Source organism: Pezoporus flaviventris, unplaced genomic scaffold (genome assembly GCF_033815535.1).
Source record: "Pezoporus flaviventris isolate CSIRO_AGI_PZ_B2104156 unplaced genomic scaffold, CSIRO_AGI_Pfla_v1 ptg000025l, whole genome shotgun sequence".
In the NCBI taxonomy this organism is placed as follows: domain Eukaryota; kingdom Metazoa; phylum Chordata; class Aves; order Psittaciformes; family Psittacidae; genus Pezoporus; species Pezoporus flaviventris.
Genome location: NW_026892573.1, coordinates 22405538 through 22430589, shown reverse-complemented (window position 1 = coordinate 22430589; position 25052 = coordinate 22405538). Strand labels below are relative to the sequence as shown.

The 25052-nt window shown below is 38.8% G+C and overlaps 1 protein-coding gene across 1 annotated transcript in view; it reads right to left on the bottom strand.

Annotated features, from left to right (window-relative positions):
• Nucleotides 1-19526, bottom strand: part of PGR (progesterone receptor) — a 36895-nt gene extending 17369 nt beyond the window's left edge. The window contains exons 1-3 of the mRNA XM_061457829.1: nucleotides 18232-19526; nucleotides 16737-16888; nucleotides 3527-3643 (exon numbers count right to left, since the gene is read on the bottom strand). Of these exons, the coding sequence (XP_061313813.1) occupies nucleotides 3527-3643; nucleotides 16737-16888; nucleotides 18232-19361 (1399 nt within the window). The 5' untranslated portion in view covers nucleotides 19362-19526. The remainder of the gene's footprint in view (nucleotides 1-3526; nucleotides 3644-16736; nucleotides 16889-18231) is intronic.
• Between the last annotated feature and the right edge of the window lie 5526 nt (nucleotides 19527-25052).

The window sequence follows — 25052 nt, the reverse complement described above, 5'->3', positions numbered from 1 at the left end:
CTTTGGAAGATGTTCATTAGTTTGTTTAAAGATAGACAACCAAACAAGATGCTTCCTAGTACTCACAGTTCCCTTACCCTCAATTATTATAAATAGCATGAGTAGTGTTTGTGTACATGTACCTAGAAAACATAAAGAAAAAAAAAAAAAAATCTCATTATCAAATCTACTAAATCTCATTATCAAATACCTTAGGATTTTCTCTTTGAAATATAATTCTGTATTTTAATATTCTTTTAACTGGGCATAGAGAACCATACTGCCAATCAGCAATTACTGATAACAGACATTTCATCTTAAAATGGCTGGGCTTTCTAGTAAAAGTCTAACATCATACTATCCTTCTCCATACCCTGTAATCAGGTGAAAAAATATTGATAATTTATTATTCTTGACAGAACACTAGGCTTTGACTTTAAGGTCACTATGCTCTTGCATCTTGCGTAGGAGAATAAGCTGTACACACCTTAAGAGGGTGTATACAAAATAAAGGAACAAAGCAGCAAAGCAGAAGTAATAGATCTTGATTTTAATAAACCCTTTAATGCTACCTCCGAAAGCATTACCTTGAAAATTAATTCAAATGTGTCTGCATGTAATCACTGCAATGTGGACTGAAAGCTGACTGAAACAATGAAGAAAGCATTAATTTAGCAATACAGCTGAACAAGGAATCTGTGACAGCCAGCCTGGGAAAATTACAGATTCACTGAAAGAAAAAAAGCTAGGCATTTGTTTATTCCAGAACCTGACCCAGCTCCCTGCTGTCCTATTAGGTAGAAGATTAGAAAGGGAACAGATTAATGTGTCTAGTTAGGTGATTATAAAACTCAAAGACAATTAACAGTCCCCAGAGAATAACAATTAAGGCATTATGAATGTATGCTTTAATTGATACTTCCCTTCCATATACTAAGAAAGAAGAAACAGACCACATAGTGAAATTGGTTACTAAAGCTCTTTGCTGCTAGTCTACAATTTACTTAAAACTGACTACAATTTATTTTAGAACAATGCAGGTTCATTTCACTGCTTTGACATCAGGGTCAGAAAATGGAACTGCTGCCAGTGAAATATAATATTCTCTAGCTATATGGCTGCCACTCAGTAGTAACATTTAGCAGAAGATAAGTGTACTTCTCCCAGCAGTGGGTTTAATTAATGCAGTAAGAATCCTTAGAATCTTATAGTTAACATCCTGTAAAATCTTAGTCTTTTTGACCTTGATTAAGCAATATTGGAAGTCTATATTTAGTAACTGAAGGATAGCATTAAGAAACTAAGTAGCAGGAATGAAAGAACAAAAATATATCTATGTAAGTTCTGAATGGCTGAAATCAGAAAATGCACAAAAAATCTTAAAGTATAATAGACTATAAATATAGTATTTAAAATACTGACAATTCTTACTCATTTAAAATGCTCAAGAATGTATTTAACTATGGTTGTTTTTTTTTTTTTTCCATGAACTGGAAATTTGTTTATGGACACTTATGTCCTGGGGAAAATTAGCCCCATATATGAATCAGTATGTTCATCAGCATGGCAAGTCATGGGTAGGAAATATTCCACATGTGATACAATAAAGGAAGTATAAGAAATGGCAGAATAGGAAAAGAAAGATGACAGTAACAGAAGAAAGAGCATTATGGCCTAATTTGAGATTTTCTGGTGTTTTGAATTTTATATCTTCATTTCCTCATCTTCTGGCCTACATTTGGGCAGAGACATCTTTTACAGATGAGGGTGCTCAAACCTCACAAGACAACCTTACAAGTTGTCCTCAACATTAAAAGACAGGCATCTGCCACCTCCTCCTTTCCCAAGTCTTGCTCTTATCACATATTTTCCACAGCCCACTCTGGACCCCTGCCTCCCCAGCTTTCTCCTCTTCCAAACCTGGGCAAACAATGTTTCAGGTTCTGCCCTCATAGTAATACCTTTTTTCTCCTGCACTGCTACCCCAGGTCTAAACCACAACTTCTCTCTGAGAAGGATCCAAAGGTTATATTCTTTTGCTTTTGTCCCTCTTCCCCCAGTCCATTGCCACCAACACTTGTCAGCTCCATTTGCTTTACTGAGAGGCAGCACTGACTGCCCAAGGTGCAGGAAGGAGGGAGAGACAGTAACACCAATTAGATTGATGGCTCTCATTATCTCCAGCACTGTGAGGCTTTGCAGTTTCAAGACAACTCAAAGGAGAGGCAGCACTAAAGATCTAGGGAGGCTCAGGGGTGCAACACAGAACACAGTATATGCCATAGCACCGCCTCTCCTCCCTCTCATCCTGCTGGCTATTCCCTGCAGCACTATCGCTTACAGAAGATGAAGTACCAACAGCCACTTGCTGTTTGGGAACTACTGATTCACATCACCAATAAACGTATAGAGGCTAACATGATGGCCATATGTGCGGAATCCTCCAAGTCCATATATCTACAGGCACTGAAAGCGTAGAGCTGTGCAATCAAAATATCAGTCTGAAAACTATGTACACATTTAAACTTAGGAACACAGATTAGCAGGATAATGAAGTTATGCACAGCATATAATGCCAGTTCTTCATTCAAAAATGAAAAACAAAACGCAGACAGTGAGATAGAGATGTTTGATGCACTAGAATAAATTATGTTAGGAAGAAGTTATATTAGGAAGAAAATGTCCTTTCTTATTCATTCCCTTTGAGTACATATTATTTTTATTATCTTCATATAGGTAATTTCTTATGTATTAGCCATGTATTTTCAAGCTTTGTGGTGATCCCAAGCCTTATATAGCTAAAGTTCTTGTGAAAAACATAAAAGGAATACGGTTGAATTATCTTATAGTCCTTTCCAACCCTAATTATTCTATGATTCTATATTCATCATTCTCGCACGTTGGCATGGCAAAACTGTGACTACATAATCCTAAACCATTTATTCCCTGTCGGTTTTCAAAGGCACAGTGCTCAGTTTTGGTTCACTTCACATAAAAAAGGCAAATCTGTTGCAGCAAGAGCTAAAGGTTGGGATCCCAAAGATGGGATTTGCCAACACCTAGTATGCAAAGTCTGTAGTGTTGGTGCAACCACTACCAGGCCCACTTTGGCAGAACACAGTACATGTTGACACATACTCAGAGCAATTACAGAGAGCACAACAGGAAAGTGAAGGAGATAGTACTGATTCTTGATTTTAGTGTCCATCTCAATTTGCTTCTTTATGTTTTTCCTAAATCTAATTTCCTGTTCCAAAATTGTTAATAAACACAAACTAAAGACACAATTCCTGCCCTTGAAAAAAAATGACTATGAGCACACAGGGTGGGAGAGATTCTTACATAAAGGTATTTTTCTTTCAGGATTTCCAGACTCATTAAATAAAAATTATAGAGAGTTGTAAAACATCAGGTAATTCTTCCAAAACCAATATTTAATGTGATTCTTTCCTTTACAGTATGAAATCAATGTGGTCTAAACTCCACAAATTGAAGGTAGTGTTCTTGACTGCTCATTTTTCTGACTCAGATTTGAAAAGCAGCTCACCTCCCAAGACCATACCGGCTTGACAGCACTTCCTCAAGCGACATGCTGGACAGTTCTTCCGACGAATTTTATCAACTATGCAGTCATTTCTTCCAGCACATAAATAGTTGTGCTGCCCTGTAGGCAAGAGAAAAGCAGGATTAATACTGTCTTCTAAACCAACAAAATTACTACTGTGAATAGATGTTCCAAAAAGTAGAGGATTCAAAGATTACTTGAACCATTAAAGGTCTCCTTCATTTGACGCTTTCAAATAACCATGTGTTACTATTTAAATACAATAATTTGTCTGGCCTGTTTCAGAGTGAATCTCCCCTCCTATGAAATACCAAAACAATTAGCAGACAGAATGAACTGCTTAAGTTATGTACTATTGATATTTCTTAAGTAAATCAAGCATGAGGACACACCGCTTCATTTCATTCAAACCTATGTTTGTTTTAAGCTACTGTTCCTGATTTTAAAGAATTTAAGTAAATTTCATGTGGAGTTTCCAACCGAAAACTGAATGAGGAAGTCGGGGCACTGCAGAAAAGAGCCCTTTAAGCAGAGTAAATTACCTCTGATGGAGAAGCAGTTTTGTACTAGACCTACTGAAATGCCAACTAAACAGATGCAGCCAACAGAACCATAAAGGACTACCAGAAGAAGGCTGTAACTTTTTGGTTTTGGTTAGATCTTAGTTTATTGTTTAATTCTGAAGGTTTCAGTTCAGAAAAGCCTGTCATTACTGTATTAGAATAGAATTTTTTTAATGCAATCAGCTTCCAGCAGAGCAAAAAATTAAATTCATCTGGTATTTCGGCATTCTTATGGACAGAAACTTCAATACCTCCAAATTTCACTTGAAGACAATGACAAAAACGTATTCTTATGCTTTAGTATGATACTGATAATTTCTGTGATTTTAATTTTGACTAAGAAAACAAAGCTAAGCACATAAGTAAGAAGAAATAAAAGCTAACTTTCACTTATCCTTTCAAATTAAGCCCAGGTTTGCCCTGTAGGGTTTAATTTCAACATCTGTTTGATTACGCACATCATCCTCTGTGCATGTCTGTATTTTCAGTTTCTTACCAGTACCTAGCATGAAAGCATAAAAAAGAAAACCAAAAGTATTTATTCTGAGAGCAACAAAATGGATCAAAAAAGTGTGGACAACCTATGCTAGACCCTTAAAATTTTCACTACTTTCGAGACCAGAATTACTCAGCCATCTGATGTCACCAGTATCAAACAAATCTGAGGTGATTATTCTGCTCAGATGCTGCTATTCAGCTTTCTATAACCATGTTCTGTCCTTTCTCTGCACATGGTAAAATGAGTAACTGTTCACCAGTAACTTTTCTCCACAGAAGACAAAACTGAAAATGAATCCTGAGATGAAAATGCAGGAGAAAGAACATTCTACTGTAACAAGAGAGCTACTGCTAAAGTACATGAAACAATGTATTTTTTTCTGAGCTAGCATTTATTTTTTTTATAATTAATATACTCCTTACCCATATTTTTAAGAGCAACTTAAAAAACAGTTGCCTCACGCATTGCCTGGCATTTAAAAAGTACTTAGCAATGCAGGAAATCAGAAGAAATTATAACTTAATTCCTCCCATTAATTCTAATCCCAAATTCCTTCTCACAGGAAAATTACCAAAAGTAACAAAATGAATACAAATCTGGCCTGCTTCAAGCAGCAGACCAGAAATCAAAACACTTATTTTGAACATGTCTTCCCCAGGATTATGTGCAGTTTTCCCTCATCTTGCTTTTCCTTCAATAGCTACAAAAGCATTCAGTCTTTTGATAAGCAACAACAGTTTAAAAACTCTGATAGTTTAACTAAAATCTATGAAGCATCAGATTATCTCTGCACTGTAGCGTTCTGATGCTTTAATGTAATTAATTTACAAAGGAATGCTTAAGCACAGGTTAAGTTTTGTTTGTGAGTGTCTTGGTTTTGGGGGTTTTCTTTGGTTCCCTGAAAGGAACCTCTTCTAGACCTCTTTTCTAGGGAATCTTTTGAGTCTACACAATATTCTCTGAGTCCATAAACCCCATGTCCATTACAAGACCAAAAAATGGAATACGTATTTCCAGTATGGCAGCAAATGCTCACAAGCAGGTCACAGTGCTACAGACATTGTAGCATTGTAGCACTATAGCATACAAGGTACATACTTTCCCCTATAATGGCTCTGAAAAATGCTGATCTACAAAAGCCAGTGCCACATTGTGAAATATGTCTCTTTAAGCACTCAAGAGAACACTGTTTACAGTTCTAGAATGATGTCAGTATTTAAAATACACTCCTGTTATCAGGATGTGGTTTGCGTACCCAACACCCAAGCGTGTGCTCTAGCTGCTAGAGGAGGCTAAGGACTTCGGGTAGAGGCAGCAAGGGCAACACTGTTCCTGCTGCAACAGGAAATTATTTGGAAAAACAGAAGTTAGTGGTTTGATTTATACTGATAACATTTAAATAGCCTGCATTATTTATCAAATTGTAGAATTTTAAATTTAGAGTTACACATTTCAGTCTAGCCACAGCTCTTAAAAACTTCATAACTCAGGGGTTATCAGTAGATCCAGCTTCCACTTCAACTGGAAATACATAACTTACTTCAACATTAGGTAACAACTCAAATTGCTTGTTATAAATCCAAGAATGAACATTTGCAAAATAAATTGTAAGTGAATCACAATTATGAAAACTACTCTTCAATGTTTGTATGTTCTAGACTTTAAAATTAGATTAAATAATTAGGATTAAATAATCTCTCTGTTCAATACATACCATGGAAGAAATGAAGTCTTTTATTGGAATTTAGACACAGTAAGAATTTGCTTTGATCTTCAGAAGGTATTATTTCATAACTACTTCATAAATTGTACTTACGAATCTAATTATGACCAATGACCTAATCTTTTTCTGTCTTCACCTAGCTTATTTCTTCCATAAAGCCTCTATGATACTAGAATAAAAAAAAGCCAAAATCCTAACCACCCAACCCCTCCATGACATTATGTCAACTGATAATATCTCAGTCACTTCAAGTGGTTGATGCTTACTGTCAACTACCTCGTCTTCAAGACTCTACACAAGCCAATCACATCCTACACTTGAATTATACCTTCATATGAGTTTTCCACTCTTCTTGCTTCTACCCAATACCCAATACCTGCCATCCCAAAGTGTATTCCGTTCATTCTGATTCAGCTGCAGCTTATGTGGAAAACAAAGGTTCATTTTTTTTTATATATATATAGTATTTTTCATAGTCTCATCTGTCAAGGACTTTCCTTATAATGTCATTCATCTGACTGGACCTCATATCTATAGATTAATCTGTGAATGTTTACTTCTGAGAACGTTTCTACCATTGTGCAGAGTTCTGAGAAACTGATACTTGTTTGATGTTGTGGCAGCAACTACTTGAAAGACATTTAGTTTAAGAAATGGAAAACATGCCATATATTTGGTTAATTTCAGAATTACAGACAATATTTAGTTAGATGAAGCTTTTTGTAATGTTTTCATGGGATGCTAAAACATTCAGTTGAAAATACACTTGCTGTATCTCAGTCTTCATGATCATCTATGTTAACTGGCTTCAACACGTGAGCATTAGTTACATTAAATGCATGTACTAATAAAGTATCTAAAAATCCTCACCAAGATAAAATTCCTGTTCAACTGGTAGCTAATCATTCAGTATCCTATTATAACCAGGGAAAAAAAACAAACAAAACAAAATAAAAAAAATAAAAAAAAAAATAGGTAGTAGTCTAATAACCAGGCCACAGGTCAGAAGGTGAAGATGGGTATTTGTGTTTCTTACAAAAACATGAATCTGGCAACTTTCTGCAACTGCCAGTTTCTCATAAGAATTCGCCCAATGCTGTTTCCTATACCCTTACTTTTCACCTCTTTTTGAAAGCGCACATAGTAGCTCTCTCTCAGAATATCAACGTATCAGCTTGAAACCTGGATTTGATTGAGAACATGGAGAAAATACAGAGGTGATCTCAGCTGTTACTCATACGTTAGATTCTTGTAGGACAGCTTTTTTCTCAATCTCTGTCAAAGTCCATTTCTGTTAGCAAAGGTGGTGGTTCTAACTCAAACAGGCAAATACAATTTTAAGTGCTGTAATGACTAATGGCAATTTTGAATGAGAAAGTGGTCAAAATGCCAATGGTCCACACACACAAACACGATCATATGTTTTGCTGCACAGACCATACTCCAGCATGGAGGCATTTTAATCCAAATACTGCTGGAAGCAGCACTTACAGGGATCTTCAAAAATTACTGTATTATCTGAGTGACATGCTGTAAGTCACTTAAAATAATTCAAATAAACTAATGAGTTGCAGAGATCTTGTGGATATGAAAAATATGGAAACCATAATGCTTTAGCTGCACTGGGGGTGTAAGATGCAAGTGATTAGTTATTATTTGTGTAAGTGCATCTATGCTGAACTGCTGCCAGCCTAGGCAGAAGCAAAGCACTGAAAATCACAGAAACACAGAACGGTTCAGGTTGAAAAGGACCTGAAGATCATCTAGTTCCACACACATCCCCTATACCACTTGTTTGCAAACTCTCAGTTCCTCCTGTCTGTAAATACAAGTACTTTTGCCAATCTTTTTTTCTCTCCCTATATATGATTCCACCTCCCTGTAGCACTCAAAATGGGCAATACTTCTGTATAAAATCATCCTATCCCCACAACTGGTGGACTGTTCTTTGCAAAACATATCACAGTATATTTAGTCTAGTTTTAGACTTCTGCCGAAAACCAGCAGATATCCATTGCATCTCTTTGCAAATTATTCGATTGCCAAATCTCTATGTTAATTTTTTTGTTTCCTAAGTGCTAGCTTCCAGTTTTTGCTCAATGTTTTACTACCAACATGCCTTATATCTTATTTTCAAAAGTACCAATAAAATCAATAGGTTTAAACCAAACCAAACAAAAACAAAACAGAAAAAATCCAAAGGAATGACTCTTTTGACATAACTAAATTTGGAACTCCTGGTCAGGGGTTCTTGTGGAAGCCAATAATAAACATGGTTTCAAAATAAACAAAATGGAAAACAGCTTCACCTATATACCTATACTAAACATAAAGGAACAGATATAGCTTTTGAGTAAAACTGGTTTCTACAAGCTAAGACAATACTAGATTAAGAATTACTCCGCACTTGCTCTGATAATTTTTCTATAATTAGGACAAACACTCTATCCTAGCTCATCACCAGTAGTGGGAAACGCAGCAAAATTGGCTTTTGCTCTGATCTAAATCTGACACTCGTCTATTTACACTCTTTCAATGTGCAAAATAGCAAATGCCAGTTGAGTTCACCTCTCACTAGATGGGTTTAAAAGCTTCTGTCCTGAAGAACTAGGAATCTACTGCACAGTTTGAAATACTGAAAATACATCCTTCGTGTCCCTGTATGCCATTACAGGCCATTATGATCTCCAAGATTCCACACCCCTCAAATGTTTTTTAATAATTTAATACCAATTTCATTTCTATGCTAACATTTTCTCTTAAAGAAGTCCCTGAAGGGAGACATAATATTCTAACCACTTAAAAAAAAAAAACAAACAACAAAAAAAAAACCAAACCAAACACATCTCCCCACTGACTTTACGACTCATGATCTGTTTATAAAAAGCTCGATAGTGGGGAACTTGCTTCCAACTCCCCTTTGTCCATTGAAATAAAATTCTCATTTCCAAACCCTTCAGCAGGTGTCCTGACTACTATGTAGTCCATACTGGTATAAAAACCTGCTACTGATGCAAATCCACTTCACAGAAAATAATAGATAATTCAATGGACCAAAGATGGCAAAGAGTGGACAGCAGAGTAGCTTGTAAGTATGTTCCGTCCTGGAATCCTCTTCTAGCTGAAATAATGTGGAATTCCTTTCTTCATAACAATGTAGTTCAAAGCAAAAAAACAATAAAGAATGATTGCATCCCAAGTCATCCAACATCGTGGTGGTCAAGGCTGCAAGGAAAGAAAGGCGTGTTTGACTGGCTTCAGGTAAGAGAGATGATGAACACAGCTCTCATACCGTGGGTGACTACCTTACCTCACTACCTTCTTACTGATGGGGTTTGTGATTACAAGAGGTACTACTAATTCCTTCATCTTTGTGAAACTAGTCTTTCATTCCTTTGCCTTAATTCATGTGAGGAAGAAAGGGTTGAGTAAAAATGTTTTGATCAAAAAGAAGGGAAAACCATAAAATGGTCATTCCTAAGTCAAACTTAGTGTGTTGTTTTTTTTTATATAGTGTATTTTGCTTTGGTGAAAAGATTTACAAGTAATTTTTGATGTAATTCTACTTACAACAACCTTTTGGTGTTCTTCCAATATGCTGGTTTAAGCACGTAATCGTAAAGTCCTCTGTCAGGTTTTTTTGCTTAAAGGACCAAACAAATTTGGTTTCTCTAGCAGGGATGAACCTTTTTCAAAATCCCATGTATCTAGCACTGCTTTCCTTCTCTTCTACAAACCACTTCCAATGTTTGCAACATCTTGACTCACACCTTCCTTCTCTTGTATCCTTAGCTCAAGATCTTCCTGCCTTTTGCTGTGAATCCTGCAACACCATTGTCTTTTTCTGGCCAAAATCTCTTCTCCAGGCAGCAACCTGAGCACATTGTTTTTGCAATTTCAACAAAACAGAACAATTAAACATTGCTATTCTGTTTTCATTCACTTCTGGACAGAGCTGAAAGGTATGATCCTGTTGATCCTGCAAAATTCATACTGATTTGCAGTTGGTTTGCCTTGAACCAACCTTGTTGGTTTATCACAAATTGTTTACTGCAACATCTTAACACGTAAAGTCTTTGAGTCTAAATATGGGAACTAACAACAGTAAAATAATATCCCACAGCCAATAATTTTCAGGAGATGATGGTTTCTGCAAGTCAGTATTTCCAGTTCTTTTTTATGGCGCTGTGTCAAAACTGCTCCTTGGTCACTATTTTCGGTCAGCTTTTTTGTCAGTAAAGGGTCTATTTCTCATAAATACAGAAACATGGGATTTGAACACAAAACCTACTTTAAAACCACTCCAATTCTTTCAGGTGTGTATCATTAAAGTGCCATTTGTTCTTCTGATCCCTTCTTGGGCACGAAAGAAGAATAGGCGCTTTAGGTTGCAATTTATCTTGAGCAAATGTCTAAATTTTGGTTCTTTAATAGCCTATTGCTCCCCAAAGGGCATTTAAAGCGATTAGCCCAAATATTCCACATTGTAAATGCCTACAGCTGGGTGAAACAAATCTCACATAAAATACTGTCTTCGAGGACAAGAGAAGATGGCACAATAACAATAGGACAAGGACAGGGTAATATTCTTCTGGATCTCAATGTCTGCTTACAGCTCTTTCTATGTTTAATCTACGAAAGATTCCACGTTGTTGAAATGTGCTCAGATGCAATAACCACTTGTGAAAATGTAGGACCTGTGACTAGGTCTAACTAGGAAACCACTGAAGTGCAGCTGTATAGCACTACACGTAATGGCAGATTCTAACATACCATTTGTTAAGTCTTTCTATTCAGTAGTTTCTAAAGAAACAGCTCTTATTAGTGCAACATCAGTACTGTAGAACAGATAGACAGCTTAAGGAGATGGAGGCCATCAAACCTAAATCTATTTTTAGCAGGTAACAGTTTGACTATAAATACTTACATTTCATAACTTGTAAGTTAGTTACTGCTAAACCCAGGACAAATTTATAAGTACCTTAGTACTTAAGCATCATTTAAGTATAAAAAAATATATATGTAATACTTCTCATATATAATACTTCAAGTAATATGAAATAAGTAGTTTATGTATTTCTTTTATGCACTACAGAAATGCATTAGCTACCTTGATGATATGGGTGGGATTCATACTACTAAACACAGACAGTCCATATCCTCACCAGACACTCCTTTATACTCAGGGCTGAGAAACAGTACTGTTACGGTACTGTTATTTTCATCCCAAGTAAATATTTAATGTAGTGAATGACTTCCTAGAAGTTGCTGTTTCTCTCCATTCACTGTAAAATGAACTGAAGATCACTCAGATTTTGCACATGTGAAGTTAGAACAGAGGAGTATCAGCTACACTGAGCAGTCAGTTGCCGGGGTTCTTTCAATCATGCAGCTTTATACTACTTGAAATGGCTTCTATTCCACCTGAAAAGATGTTTTAATGTAATATTGAATACCACTTCTAAAATCCTACAGAAAGTTAAACCAAAAATTTCAGTAATTCACATTTCTGCAGCTGAGTATGTTCTAAGCCATGTCTATTTGGAAAGAAGCGTAGTAAATCACAATAACAGCAGTACGAAGCCCAGTGTTAACACAATAGCCAAAGTACCAGAAGAAATGCAATCTCAGCTCATTCCGTTGTTGTGCCTCACACGGATCAGTTCACCAAATTGTTTCTCAAATGGCTGAACAACAAACACTTCTGAAGTTAGAAGTATGATGAAGATACACAATTATGTATCAGATTAGATTTTCTTCTTTTCCCTTTTCATAATGGAAATTCTTTATTCTCACTAAACTGACATTTCACACTTGAATTTTAGGACCCTCACTGGAGTAACTTCATGTATTTGAATCTGGAAACACACTTACCTTATTGTACCTCAACACATTTTGGTCATATGCAAAATAAAAGTTTTAATAATATTAAATCTGTTATATTAAGTGAAAAGCATTTTCATCTCTCAACTTGTCATATGTATGTTTTTTGTATGTTTGTATGTTTTCCTACTTTGTGAAACTTTCACCATTATCAGACCTACAGTACACGCTGTACCGAATTCTGATCCCAAGATTCAGCCTGGAAAGTTGGATTAAAAATTAGAAATCCCTGCAGAGTTAGGAGAAAAAAGGAACTTTTTTACATCTGCCATCAATTTCGCAGCCCAAAGGGTCTCCATATTTTGCATTTCACTCTGTTTTCAAAGAGGATTTTCCATTAGTGGTTGGCATTTTTAAAAATATTTGGCATGTTGTGCCATTTTACATTCTTAGGCTATGGAAAAGAACAACTGCTTAGCCCTGCATTTTTCCTTATTCACAGTATTTCACTACTTACACAGTGCACCACACTGTCATCACAAAATTACCTATTCATAACACAAGTCAGATAAACTTTATCAGAAAGTTTGGCTGAAGTCATTGTCAGCCTTCCTACTTTGTAGGTGTAGCTCATCTTTAATTCCTTCACTTTCCTCCATGGTGCCTCTCCATAGAGAGAGTGTGAAAACTCCTTGGAAACCCAACTTTCTGCCAGGTAGTTTGCCAAATGCAGGCCTCTGAAAAGTTCACACTCTGTCAGTTAAATGTTATCTACCCTGTATGGTTGAGCTTATTCCCTGATACCATTATCTGCACTGAGCTGTTACCCTCAGCTTAAAGAACATACAAAAATTAGACAAATCTGCTATACAATCATTTCATCAATTTTGCAATAGGGTCCCAGGTATTTAAACAAGCCAAGAGTGAGCTTCTGACCCACCTGCTGTAATACCATGCATTTATATTGGTCTCAAACTCTTCAGGTTTGAGCAATTACTCTTCATTAGATGTCAACAATATCAATAAAGTGCACGCATAAATATGAACAAAAATGAGAAGTGGGACCTCATATAGGAAACGCATCATTTGGAATTATTTCAGGATTTAGGTAATTTTAATTTTTCATTAGTAAAACTACTGCAAATGAGATGCTTTCAACAAGACAGGACTGCAAGCCACCAAGAAACCATGCTTGAACTGTGTAACTCCAGAATCCCAAAACTGCACACACTAGGTTCCTGTTGAGGACAGAAATTTTACACAGTGTTACACAAGCACCTTGATCATGGTTATCCTGCATGGGCTTTCTACGAAACTCTTTTTTTTCTTCATTTAAAAGTTATACATTTTATGCTGGTCTTTTACAAAGAACTGATTAACTAGTCTCTTGATTCACTTCATGTGAAATCAAATTACAAGGCTTTTTTAAATGCTTTAAAGATCTTTCAGTATAATGAAACCCTCTCCTCAATTCCAGCAGTAACTATTTTCCGTATCTGCTATACTACCATTTCCCCCCCAAAAGACTTCCATTTTTGTTTAAGCTACCCCAAGATTCTGCTTACAGTAAAATACGTTTATTGTATTAACACCTTCCTTTACTTTCGTATATGGGCACATATGGGGAGCCAAGAGTCCAAAAGACAAGAAAATATCTACCAAATCATGTAACAATTCATTGTCAACAAACATTCTGTAAGTCTAAATTTACAGTTTCATTTTTGTGATCTTCATACAGTTCTAATCCCCAATAAGGTGTGTATCTACTAGTTACATCCAAATGTACTATTAAAACACACTTAGTATACACACATTTCAGAGTTCACCTATATAGTTTTAAATTATCACTCAGTCTAAGCATTTTATATAAGCGCTGGTTTTATTTCAGAAATATTAGAGATGGATAATGGGAGTTTTCTGGATAATTCAGTGGTCTGTTTTATCCCAAAGAAAGTATTTAACTAGTGCAGTATTTTCCACACACAGGGGGAAGAGTAAAATGGTGTATGAATATGACAACTTCTGTGAAAAAAAAAAATATATATATAGGCTACTAGATTTGAAACAGTCAACATATCTGAGATTACAGAAATAATTAAAATAAACAGAAACCAGACATATTCCTACAAATTCAATACCACTATATTGTGCACCCGGTTAACTATCCCCTTTAAAACTCATGACATACAAAAAAAATCTTGAAATGTAGAAAATTCCAGTGATGTTTTAAGTTCTCATAGAGATCAGTATCTTATGGAAAATGTCTGAAAAGTAGAGTTTTGATTGTGAAGTTACACATACAGTTTTACATCTTATTTTCAAGAACTATTATTAAAAATATTATTATAAAAAAGATGACATTTATAGTAGTACTAAAAATTTAAAAAGGTAAATAATTAATTTCCAATTAAAAAATATGGAGGACATTTTACATAAGAAAAATGTTCCAGATTTATACAATTGCCACTATGAATTTTAAATGCTATTTTTTTATTTTCAATAGTTTCTTCTTACAGAAAAGTAATTTGTCAGAGTACTTACTCTGACAGTAATTTTATTTCTCATAAGAAATAAAAGTCATTTAAATCTATATTAAATCAAATTATCTATCCATAAATGGGATTATTTTAATGCCACTAATTATATCCTATGCTTCCACTAAAATAAGAAATCCATCTCTTTAAGGAACTCTCTGTAAACTTGCACTTTCTAGACAAAAGCAGGTAACTGTACTTGTTCATCTTGCTCATGCCCACATTGCTCATTTCTTCCCATTACACCCGATAACCTCTATTTTTTCACATCATAGTCAGGTTTCTGAGGTAGCTGTCCATTCTTTGCACATACTTACTAAAAGAAACAAACACGCTTCCTCACCATACTCAGTCTTTGGAATCATTTGAAAAATGGAAGTACGAAGTTGCTTTGTAAAATGTAAGCCTTGTGTTTGTGTAGCAATGTTGATGCCTTGTTTCTCCACATGTCTATATTCTTAATCTGGAAAGATTCTGCAAACATGGGTTTGATTAAATAATCAGTGAAAACAACTTTAGGATGTTTCTACCAGCAATTTATATGCCTGCTTAACATTCATCATTAAAATAGGTAAGCTGAACAATAATAAAGTATGTTTTTGAGCAGGTTCACCTACGGCACAAACACAACTGGATACTGGTTTAGGAAAGAGATGAAATTCAAGAGTGACAGGATCAAATTCAAATAAAAAAGTAAAATATTACTGCGTAGGTGAAAAGTGAATAATGAAACATTTTAAAATATGGAGCTCATAAATTACGATATACTCATTCTTAAAACTTGAGCTCCATGACTTCATGGAAGTATGTGGCTGATTTCCCAAAACATAGCAAAAATATGTGAAGCCAAAACAAGAGCCCAGTTAGCACAGTGAAATTTCACTGTATTCCCATAATGGACTTAAAGAGATGAGTGTTTTCCTCGCAGTCGAACATGCACATTTCTAATGACTTTCTCCTAAATCTCATTAAATGTATTACAGAAAATGCAGCACCAGCTCTAAAGTCCACCCAGCCACCTAGTCTAGCATTACCACGTTGTAAATATCTACTACGCTGAGAAGAACATGAGCATATGCTTAAAAAGTAACAGCACACTGAAACGAAAATTCTAATTGCATAATTCTGCTAACCTTTTAATTTTCTAATATTCCCCTCTTCACCTGAAGGCCAATAAAGTCCATAAAGTTCAGCTTTATGGAGTAAACTGTATGTCACAATAAGAAAATACACAATGCAATTTTTTTTATTATTTTAAGGAATCCTATACATTGTAACAAGGATTTTTTCATAAGGATAAGGAGCAGAAAATTTGAATATCCTCATTTTGACAGGATCAGATAATAACCAGAAAAGGAGACAAAGCATAAAATGTAGCAGAATTTGTTTTACTGCTTCATCAGTTGAACTGTATAAAGCAGTCTGCTCTTGTGTTCATATTTAAAATCTCATTGGACAAGACATAAAATAAAATCCAGAAAAAATAAATAAACATACATATTGCTACTGATTTATTAAACCTGCAGCTTGACTTTGTAATTTAAAAGATATTTGGAACAAAAGTCAAACCCATTTATTATTATTATGTCTTGAAATAGTTCAGTGGAACTTGAAAAACTTCCATAATTCTCAGGAAGCCAAATTTTGTATCCTGCAAGCAAGAATAATTCCAAGACTTCAAAAAGAGAATAAAGCCAAAATAAATTCTTATTTGCCTATGTCTAGTTAAGACCCACAACATTTTCCTTTGAGTAGCATTTACACTTTTTAAAACAAGCTGTGTAATACACAAGATTTTTATGCAAGTCCGTTTACTTGGAAAGATACTATATAATAAATTGAAAATAAATAAAAGAATTAATACTAGCAAAATCAATTATGAAAGAATTTAGTCAGCATTTACTGTTAATATTTAAACAGTCACCAAAGCAACAGGCATGACTTACAGTGATAATATTTTTAAAGATCAGCAATAAATAACCAGTCTGTCCTTAGCAGTAGCTAGAAAGATATATCTCAGATAATTAGGAACAATGGCATCATGTAGTACCTTCCATTGCCCTTTTAAAGAAGACTTTACAACTCCCACAGGTGAGTACTCCATAGTGGCAACCAGAAGCCTCATCACCGCAGATGAGACAAATCTTCTGGGGTAGCGATTCAAAGCCGTATTGAGAACTTTGGCTGGTTTCTGTATCTGGCCTTCAAAAGAAAAGATTTAAGAGAAATTAAATATGTAGTTTTGCAGCAGTTAACTCCTTACCTTTATTGATCAGTTCTGCATTAAAAACTCTCCTATTTGTGATCAAGCTACAGAGGGACAAGGAAAAAACCTACAACTGCCTTTCTGTTTAAGAGTTTGTCTCTACCAGGGTGAAAGGGACATCTGTAACATTCGGCTAGTCATTAAACAGGGAAGTGATAGGCAAAAAGGACAGTTATTTTATTCATTTATTTATTTTAGCTTAAAAGGTACAATTTAGAAACTATCTGTTAAGATGTTCATCTTCCTCAGATAACAGCTCTTGTGAATGAAGTCAAACTAACACTTTTTTCCTGTACATAGAGTAGTGCAGAGACATAATCAGAAGTCAAATGAAATCCAAAAGCCTCTTTCACATGGGGCATGACTCAGTTTCACCGCAGTTAGAAAAATCTTTATTAATCAATTTGTTACCTCCCATTCAGCTGCAGCATTCTCATCAGTAGCTAACTAATGAGCACATCAACCGTATTTCCCAATTTCTCTCAAAGAAACGAAACAGATTAGCCTAATTAGCCATTACGTTTACAAAAATAAAGGATTTCAGTTGAAACTGTAGTATTACATATGCATATTTTTGCATGTTTCTAGGTAATGCACATCATCTTGGCACTACAGTACGCTGTTTTGTTCTAACAGATCAATGTACAAGTGTTTACATCTTTTTCTTTTTTTTTTTTGGGGGGGGGGATGAAATTAGCTGGATTGTTTTGTAATTTTTTTCCCCAAGCTGGGAACAGTATTTTTGAGATATTACCATAGTTCTAAACACTGTCTCGCTATCAGCAAGGAGTGACTGAAGAACATACTTCTCCCTCTCCCTAGAGGCGGTCGTTTGCTCAGACTTCGGATGGCACTGAACCATCACAGCGACAAAAACGCAGTTTCTCTCGGACCGTTATGATGCTAAAAAGATCTGGGAGGTGCCGCCCGCAAAGTTAACACTGTGCTGGTTTCACACAGACCGGGCAGAAAACGGAAACGCGGCTGCAGTTACCGCCTAAAAACCCGAATGGCGGTCCGCCGGGCACGACTTGGCTCAGCACCTTCCAGGCGCCGCCCGGGGTGACAGCCCCTCTCCCCGCGGCTCAGCTCCTCCGGGTGTCGGCCCCTCTCACCCTGGTACAACCACCCAGGGGTGCCGGTCCCTTTCCCCGCGGCAGGGCCACCCTCCCTTGGTGAGGGTGCGAAGCTCTCCCGCCGGCAATCCGACGCCGCCGCCCACCCCATCGGAGAGGGAACCCCCGCTAAAGGGCCCACCGTCCCTTGCCGCCCCCCTTACCGGACGTAGCCGAGATAGGGCGGGCACAGCTGGGGCAAGCCCTCCTTCAGCACCGCCGCCGGGAACCCCAGGGGCTGGTGCCCGTTGAGACCCAGGGGCGGGTAGAGGCCCGGCGGCGCGGCCGAGGTGGAAGGCAGGCTGTCGGGCGGCGCTACCACCGCCGGCGGCCCGTAGGGCCCGGCGAGGAGGGTGGGCTCCGTCTTGTAAAGGACGCACTCCAGCGACGGCTCCGGCCCGGCCCGCGGGGACTGCGGGAAGTCAGCGCAGCCCGGGGCTGGGGTAGCCCTGCCGCCCGGGTAAGGGGTGGGGAGGCCGAGCCCCTCCTCCTTGATCTTCAGAGCCGGCTGGAAGTCGCCGTATGCGAAGTGCCCGTCCTTGCCGTCGGGCGGCGGGTAACTGTATCCCGGCAGATCCACGGCGGGCAGCGGCGAGCGCGGCACCGCGGCGGCGCCGTCGAACTCCGCCACGTCCAGCAGCTGCCGCGTGCGCGAGGCCAGATAGGCCGAGTTGAGCGGCAGTAGAGGTACGTGCAGGTACTCCTGACCCGCGTCCCCACCTCGCGCATCGCCCTTAGGAGCCGCACCGGGGCCCTCCGCACCGCCCCCCGGGCCCGATGGACGCGGTTTTGCGGCGGCCGTCAGCGGTTCGTCGGCAGGCCAGAGAGGGACGGGCCGCGGAGGGGGTTGCGAGGGGGCAGGCGGTCCTGGGGCGGCTTCGCCCGCTTTCTGCGAGGGGCAGCGGTTCATGGCGTCGTCGGGTGCCTCCGCCGCCTCAGCCCCGAAGAATGACCAGGGCGCCGAGGGCACGGCGGAGCTGGCATCAGCTGTGGGCACCAGGAAGGTGTCCAGAACCGTGTCCGAGAGAGAACCGCTCGCCGGACGGTAGGAGAGGGAGTCCCGGTCCTGCTCCTCGTCCGGCTGCTGTTGCTGCTGCTGCCCCGGCTCGTCCTCTTCCTCCTCCTCCTCTTCTTCCTCGTCGCTGTTCTTGGGGTAGATCAGTCCGTCTAGGGAGATGTCGATGGCCTCCGCTTCCCTGCGGAAGGAGTCTCGGCCGGGCTGGCCCTGCAGCAGGACCGCCCCGTCTCTGGCCGGCGGCGGTGGCCGGGGTTCCTTGGCTTTAACCTCGGTCATGCTGGCCCGGGGCAGGGCTGGACGCCGGCGTGACTCCTGCCCCAGGGGCGGCCGCGCGGCTGTTCACATCCCGGACGTACCGGCGGAGGCGGCGCGGGTCCCTCTCACATGGCTCTGCCTTCTGGGGGAAGGCTCAGCCGCCGGGAGGGGAGTGAAACGGCACCGGGGGCGGTGCAGCCTGGGGGGCAAACAACCGGAGCGTGTGCGGGCGGGGCGGCGGGCGGGAGCGCGGGGTGCTCCGCTGCCCTGCCGGCGGCCGGAGATGCCGCTCGCTGTCCCCCGCCTCTGCTCTTCCCTCTTCTGCCTCCCGTCGTCCGCGCAGCCCGCCGGCTCCACGCCCCTTTGCCTGTCCCGCCCCGCCGCAGGCCGCTGCCCGCCGCTGCCCTTACCAGGGGGTACGCTGCCGCTCCTGGGTGCGGCGTGCCCCTCGCTGCTCCGCTCTCCGATCACTGCTGCACTTGCCTCCGTGGGACAGCCGGTCCCGGGCTCTGCGTCTCCCCGGCAGCGTTTCCACCGGTTCCTCCTCGGCTTCGCCTGTCCCGGCCAGTCCTTCCCATCACTCGCCGTCTCCACATCTCACTCCCATCGCGTCTGAGTCCCTGTGCCTCAGGGGCACCTGGTCCGTTTTTCTGTTTCCTCGTCCCTTTCCTCTTGTCTTGTGCGGGTGCGCTGTCCTCAGCCTTCACCATCCCGAGAGGTGCATGTCTGGGTTGGGCACGGGCTTCAAGCAGGTTGAGTGTGTCGTTGTTTCGGAGAGCAGAGAGCAAAGCAAGCTTTCCTTCTGTGTAGTGATGATAGCTTTCCTTATGACTTGTTTTTCATTGCCACCTTCAGACATTCACTAGTTTTTCAGGATTAAGGCCCTCTGATATAGCATCCATTTTCCAGGACCAAAGAAACCAAGGCATTGTAAAACACTTTCAAATTACATTCAGGGACCTCCAAGTATTCTCTATGCCAAGAAAGCACATTTTGTTGTTTTGGTTTTTTTTTTTTTTCTCCCCACAAAAGAAGGGGAAAAAAAGGCATTCTTTGCTTCCAGTATTTTCCTTTAATTACTTTGTCATTTAAAATGGAACTGATTTACAATGGCTGGCTGGCCAGCCTGCATATAGCAAGTTACAATCCAGCCCAAGTTAGTTCTGACCAAGAAGCTGTCACCACCTAATTGCTGCCTGCCGTTCTGTGTAAAATGCTGGCAGAACCCATTCAGCTCAGTAAGATAATTACTAATTGGAAAAAAAAAAACAATTCTGGCTATAATATGTGTTATATAGCAGTCTTAGGAAAGAAACTCATATTGAAAGATCAAAGAACGACTTAATGTAGGAGTAGTCCTCTTGACTTTGAATAGAATCAGTGTATTTTTGAGTCACAGAGAAATGCATGCTGTTACATGCTTGTTTATGCTCTGTAAATATAACATGCTGCTCAGAAAACACATGTTTTTTCAAACACTCTGATCACCACAAAATAGTTGCTTTTGTTATTTTACTGTCAAGAAAAAATTCAGACTGAAAAGGACAGGTTCTCGGAGAGAAAAACATAACTGGAATTATTTCAGTGTTCTGGAAGCTAACATCAGAAATCATACAGGGCAAGCTGATAGAAGCAGCAGCTTCACATAAACCTTATTCAATGTGGTGTGTACTTTCTGTGTTACTCTTGGCAAAGCACAACTGGCTTGTAGGCTGCTTTGGGAATCTGCCCTTTATTCCATTAAGAAGTAGAAGAAAATACCTTTTTTTTTTTTTTCAACAAATCGTGGTTTTGTGGTAATACCTAACATTTCAAAACTTAGATGTCATGTAGGCACCTCTCTATACAGTCAGGAGGTTCAATGGAATGATGTATATCAAAGAATACTTGTTATGTATAGGAATATTTCGTTAACAGCAGTGGCTTACGCTGCTGATATTGCAGGGGAAAGAACTGCTTGACCAGCAAGTAGCAAGAATTGAAGATGTCTTTATAAAGCTTAGTCGAACTGATGTTAAAAGAATACTTTCAAGAGAAACAAAATGTTTCTCTTAAAACATGACATTAAAACAAATAATTTAAGGGCTTCTCTGGCTACCGAGTTTCTGCTATTTCATGCTACAATCTTTCCCCCTTCTCCCAAGCCTTCCTTTTCTCAGGAGAGACAGAAGTTCATCTCCAGTACTGTTCATCTCTGTGATCCTTTTGGTTTTCCCCTGATGTTTTCATGCTTAGTCAGCTAGAAGTCATGCCTGTTTATTGCCACTCTCTTGCTTTCTCATTTCCACTTCCTCAAATGCACACAGGATTCATGGCCTGCATCTTTAGAGAAAGACTTGTTTCCTTCCAGTTGCTTGACTCCTTACTACTGCTTCAGGACTGGAAGAGGTAGTGAGCTGCAGCTGTCAGGAGCAGGGGGTCCTGAAAGGAAAGCAGCATTGAGTAGTTCCCACAAAACCAACTCAGTACTGGTAATGACTCGCCTGCTGAAACTCCACACTAACAAGGCCCTGTGACTGTAAGTACCTGTAAATTAACGAGAAATATAAATGCTTACTACTTGCATTATTCCTCTAAATGCTAGCAATTTCATATTGTCCAGGTTTTATGTCGTCCTTCCTAGTTTCATTTTTATGACTCATCAAATATGCTCACTTCTTAAATTATAATGATAATTATGCTGAATTGTCATTAAGGAAAAAATTCTAGGTTCTTTATCTTTAGAACATGCATTGGACTTTCGTATATATAGGCTTCACATGAATTCTATGAACTTTCGCTGGAAACTTTTGAAGTTTTCTTCATATTATTCTGTCCATAACCTTCCTGCCTCATCCCTGGAAGTGTTCAAGGCCAGGTTGAATGGGGCTTTGAGCAACCTGGTCCAGTGGAAGGTTTCTGTGCCCATGACAGGGGCTTGGAACTAGATGATCTTTAAGGTACCTTTCAACCCAAACCATTCTACGATTCTGTGATTCATTTATTTTCTTTTTCTATCATATTTTTTCACTTTATTTGAATGCTTTCCCTGATATTGCTATGGTATCGCAAGTTTTTCAATAAAAGCATTTCAAAGTTCACCCTACCAAATTTACTGACATTCTAGTGTTGTTGTCATTTACTCATTTTGATTTATTAATTTTCTGAGTCTAGAAGTCACCGTTACAGAAAAACAGGTATTTTTTTTTTCTGTAACGGTATTTCCTCACCTGATTTTCGTTTACAAGCCATTAAAACTGAAACTGACATTTTCAGTTCCGATCTGAAGATGATGGGCTTTTATATTCAGTGAGCTTTTACTGAATATACACATTTCAAACAGTAAACAGTATGAATAGACTTCTACTTCAGGAGAAACCTATTTTGAACCAAGCGGTAAAACACTGGAGGGTTTGATTGACACTATTATATTTTTTACAATTGAACTAAAACTTGCAAATACAACATTTGAGAGCTGAAATTATTCTCATGTTGTTTTCTTGCTCTGTTCAAAAACTGTGACAAATAAAAGCTGCACTTAACGCAACTTCTCAGCTGTCTTACTTTGCAGCATAATTCCTGTATAAAATGTCAACAAAAATAGCAATAGAGTTATATTGAGAACTCTCACTGTAACGCTTTAATTTGCATTTAATGTTTAAGTAGTTCCTGAGCATTTGTTTGGCCATTCCGACAATAAACTGTATACCTTTAAGCAGTAAACTTTAATTGACCCTTCAAAATATTTCTAATTTTGTGGGTTTAAATAGAAGAAAAAAGGCTGTATGAGAAACAAGTGCACAGCTTGCTCAAACACTGCAATATCAAAATCACAATCCTTTTCTGTGACCACCTTAAAATAATCTTGAAGCATGGCCTGCATGTCCACAAAATCTAAGTTCCATTTCTCAGACTAAAGTGTTCCATTTGTGTGTCAAGAGCGTTCCATATAAACACTGACATAAAATTAGTGATTTAGTGTTTAAACCTGGGAAAGGACAGAATGATTACACTTGAAAATCTGAATTAGTGTTTTAGCCCAATCAGACCTTTCCTGTAGTGAGCCACAACATTGTTCTGCACAGGTTCTTTGAAAACAGGAGCTTAGAAGTTAAAAATAATGTTTGGGGTTGTTGTTTTTTTTTTTTAACATTTAATTAATGCCTGCCAATGTTGTCCTATCATTGTTCAGCATATGATTCAACCAAAACATGATTCACTTTTTAGAAACAAAGAGGAAGAGAGACTATCTGCTTCAAAGAGCTTATGAGCTCAAGGTCAAAAAACCCCAAAGTAAGTAATTTGCACAGAATTATAGCATCATAGAATAGTTAGGCTTGGAAAGGACCTTAAGATCATCTAATTCCACCCCCTCTGCCATGGGCAGGGATGCCTCACACTGGGCCATGTTGCCCAAAGCTCTGTCCAACCTGACCTTGAACACTGTCCCAGATGGAGCATTTACCACTTCTTTGGGCAGCCTGTTCCAGTGCCTCACAGTAAAGAACTTCCTTATATCTAACCTATGGAGAGGCTTTTGCTTCTATCACAGAAATAACATTTTTATAAAAAAATTAAAAAAAAATAGACCTCTGTAGCTGCAATTTGTAGTTCCTGTAGTTCAAAATCCCCTGTGTTTTCAGTATGCCGTGTAGAGGTTAAAAAAATAGTAGTGTCATGCAAATAATGGCACGTTCTTGGTATGTTAACAGTTCTTGGAGGTATGTACTTCTGTGGTCACATCCCTATTCTGGAAATATTTAGGCCCCTAGTTAATATGGTACATTTCATTTACATTAGAAAGCAGATATTAAATATGCACTTCTCAGAAATCATAATTTTGAAGTTATCAGCAAAGTCATGAAAGCACTTAATATGGAAGGTGTCACCCTGGGAACTAGGTGATCTTTAAGTCCCTTCCAACCCAAGCCATTCCATGTTTCTATGATGTGGCCTAATTGTAAGTGTTCACATCTGAGCCAGTTAATAAGGCTTCTGCAGTCAGGTAAGAGCCATGGAATCATAGATTCATCTTCTTGGAGTTCTTCAGAGACACTTAATGACTTCTTATTAAAGGTATAAAAAACTTCCATGATCTGAAGCAGTCCAATTAAGAGCCATAGCGTTTTTTTGGCAGTGCAATGTCTAAGATTGATGCCAAAAGAGGTCTGAATAAAGTCCTCAACCCTTAAAATGCAGTATCAATGTGCTCTTCTACAATGATTAGAACATTAGAGAAATCATAGTTTTGAGACTGCACTGTAAACGTACTTTTCCCCTAAGCAAGGACATGGCACAATATAGTTAATATCTGTGATATGTTATCAGGTGTTTTATTAGTTTAGGCTAACCCATTAGATTAAAAAATAAAGCTTTCAAAATTGTTGGCTTACCTAATACAAGGGTGTCTTGAAACAGATATGTTTCAATCTGCGAACAGAAAGGTATGCAGCAAAGGAATCTGCAAACAGCACATGTGCTGCAAAGAAAGCAATAAAGGTATAAAAGGAGATGAGGGAAAGGAAGCTAATCACAGTGCACACTATATTATTTCTCACTTTCCAGGTGATAAAGTTGCCACAGGGATAATATCAATATGGGGGTGAAGTGGGCTCAGGGACACTTTTATCTTCATAAAGGGGGGAAATAGATGGGTATTGAGTTATATTCATGAAAATGATAGCTGCTCATGGGACAGAAGTCATAAATTTTATTTATTGCTTTTTGTTTATG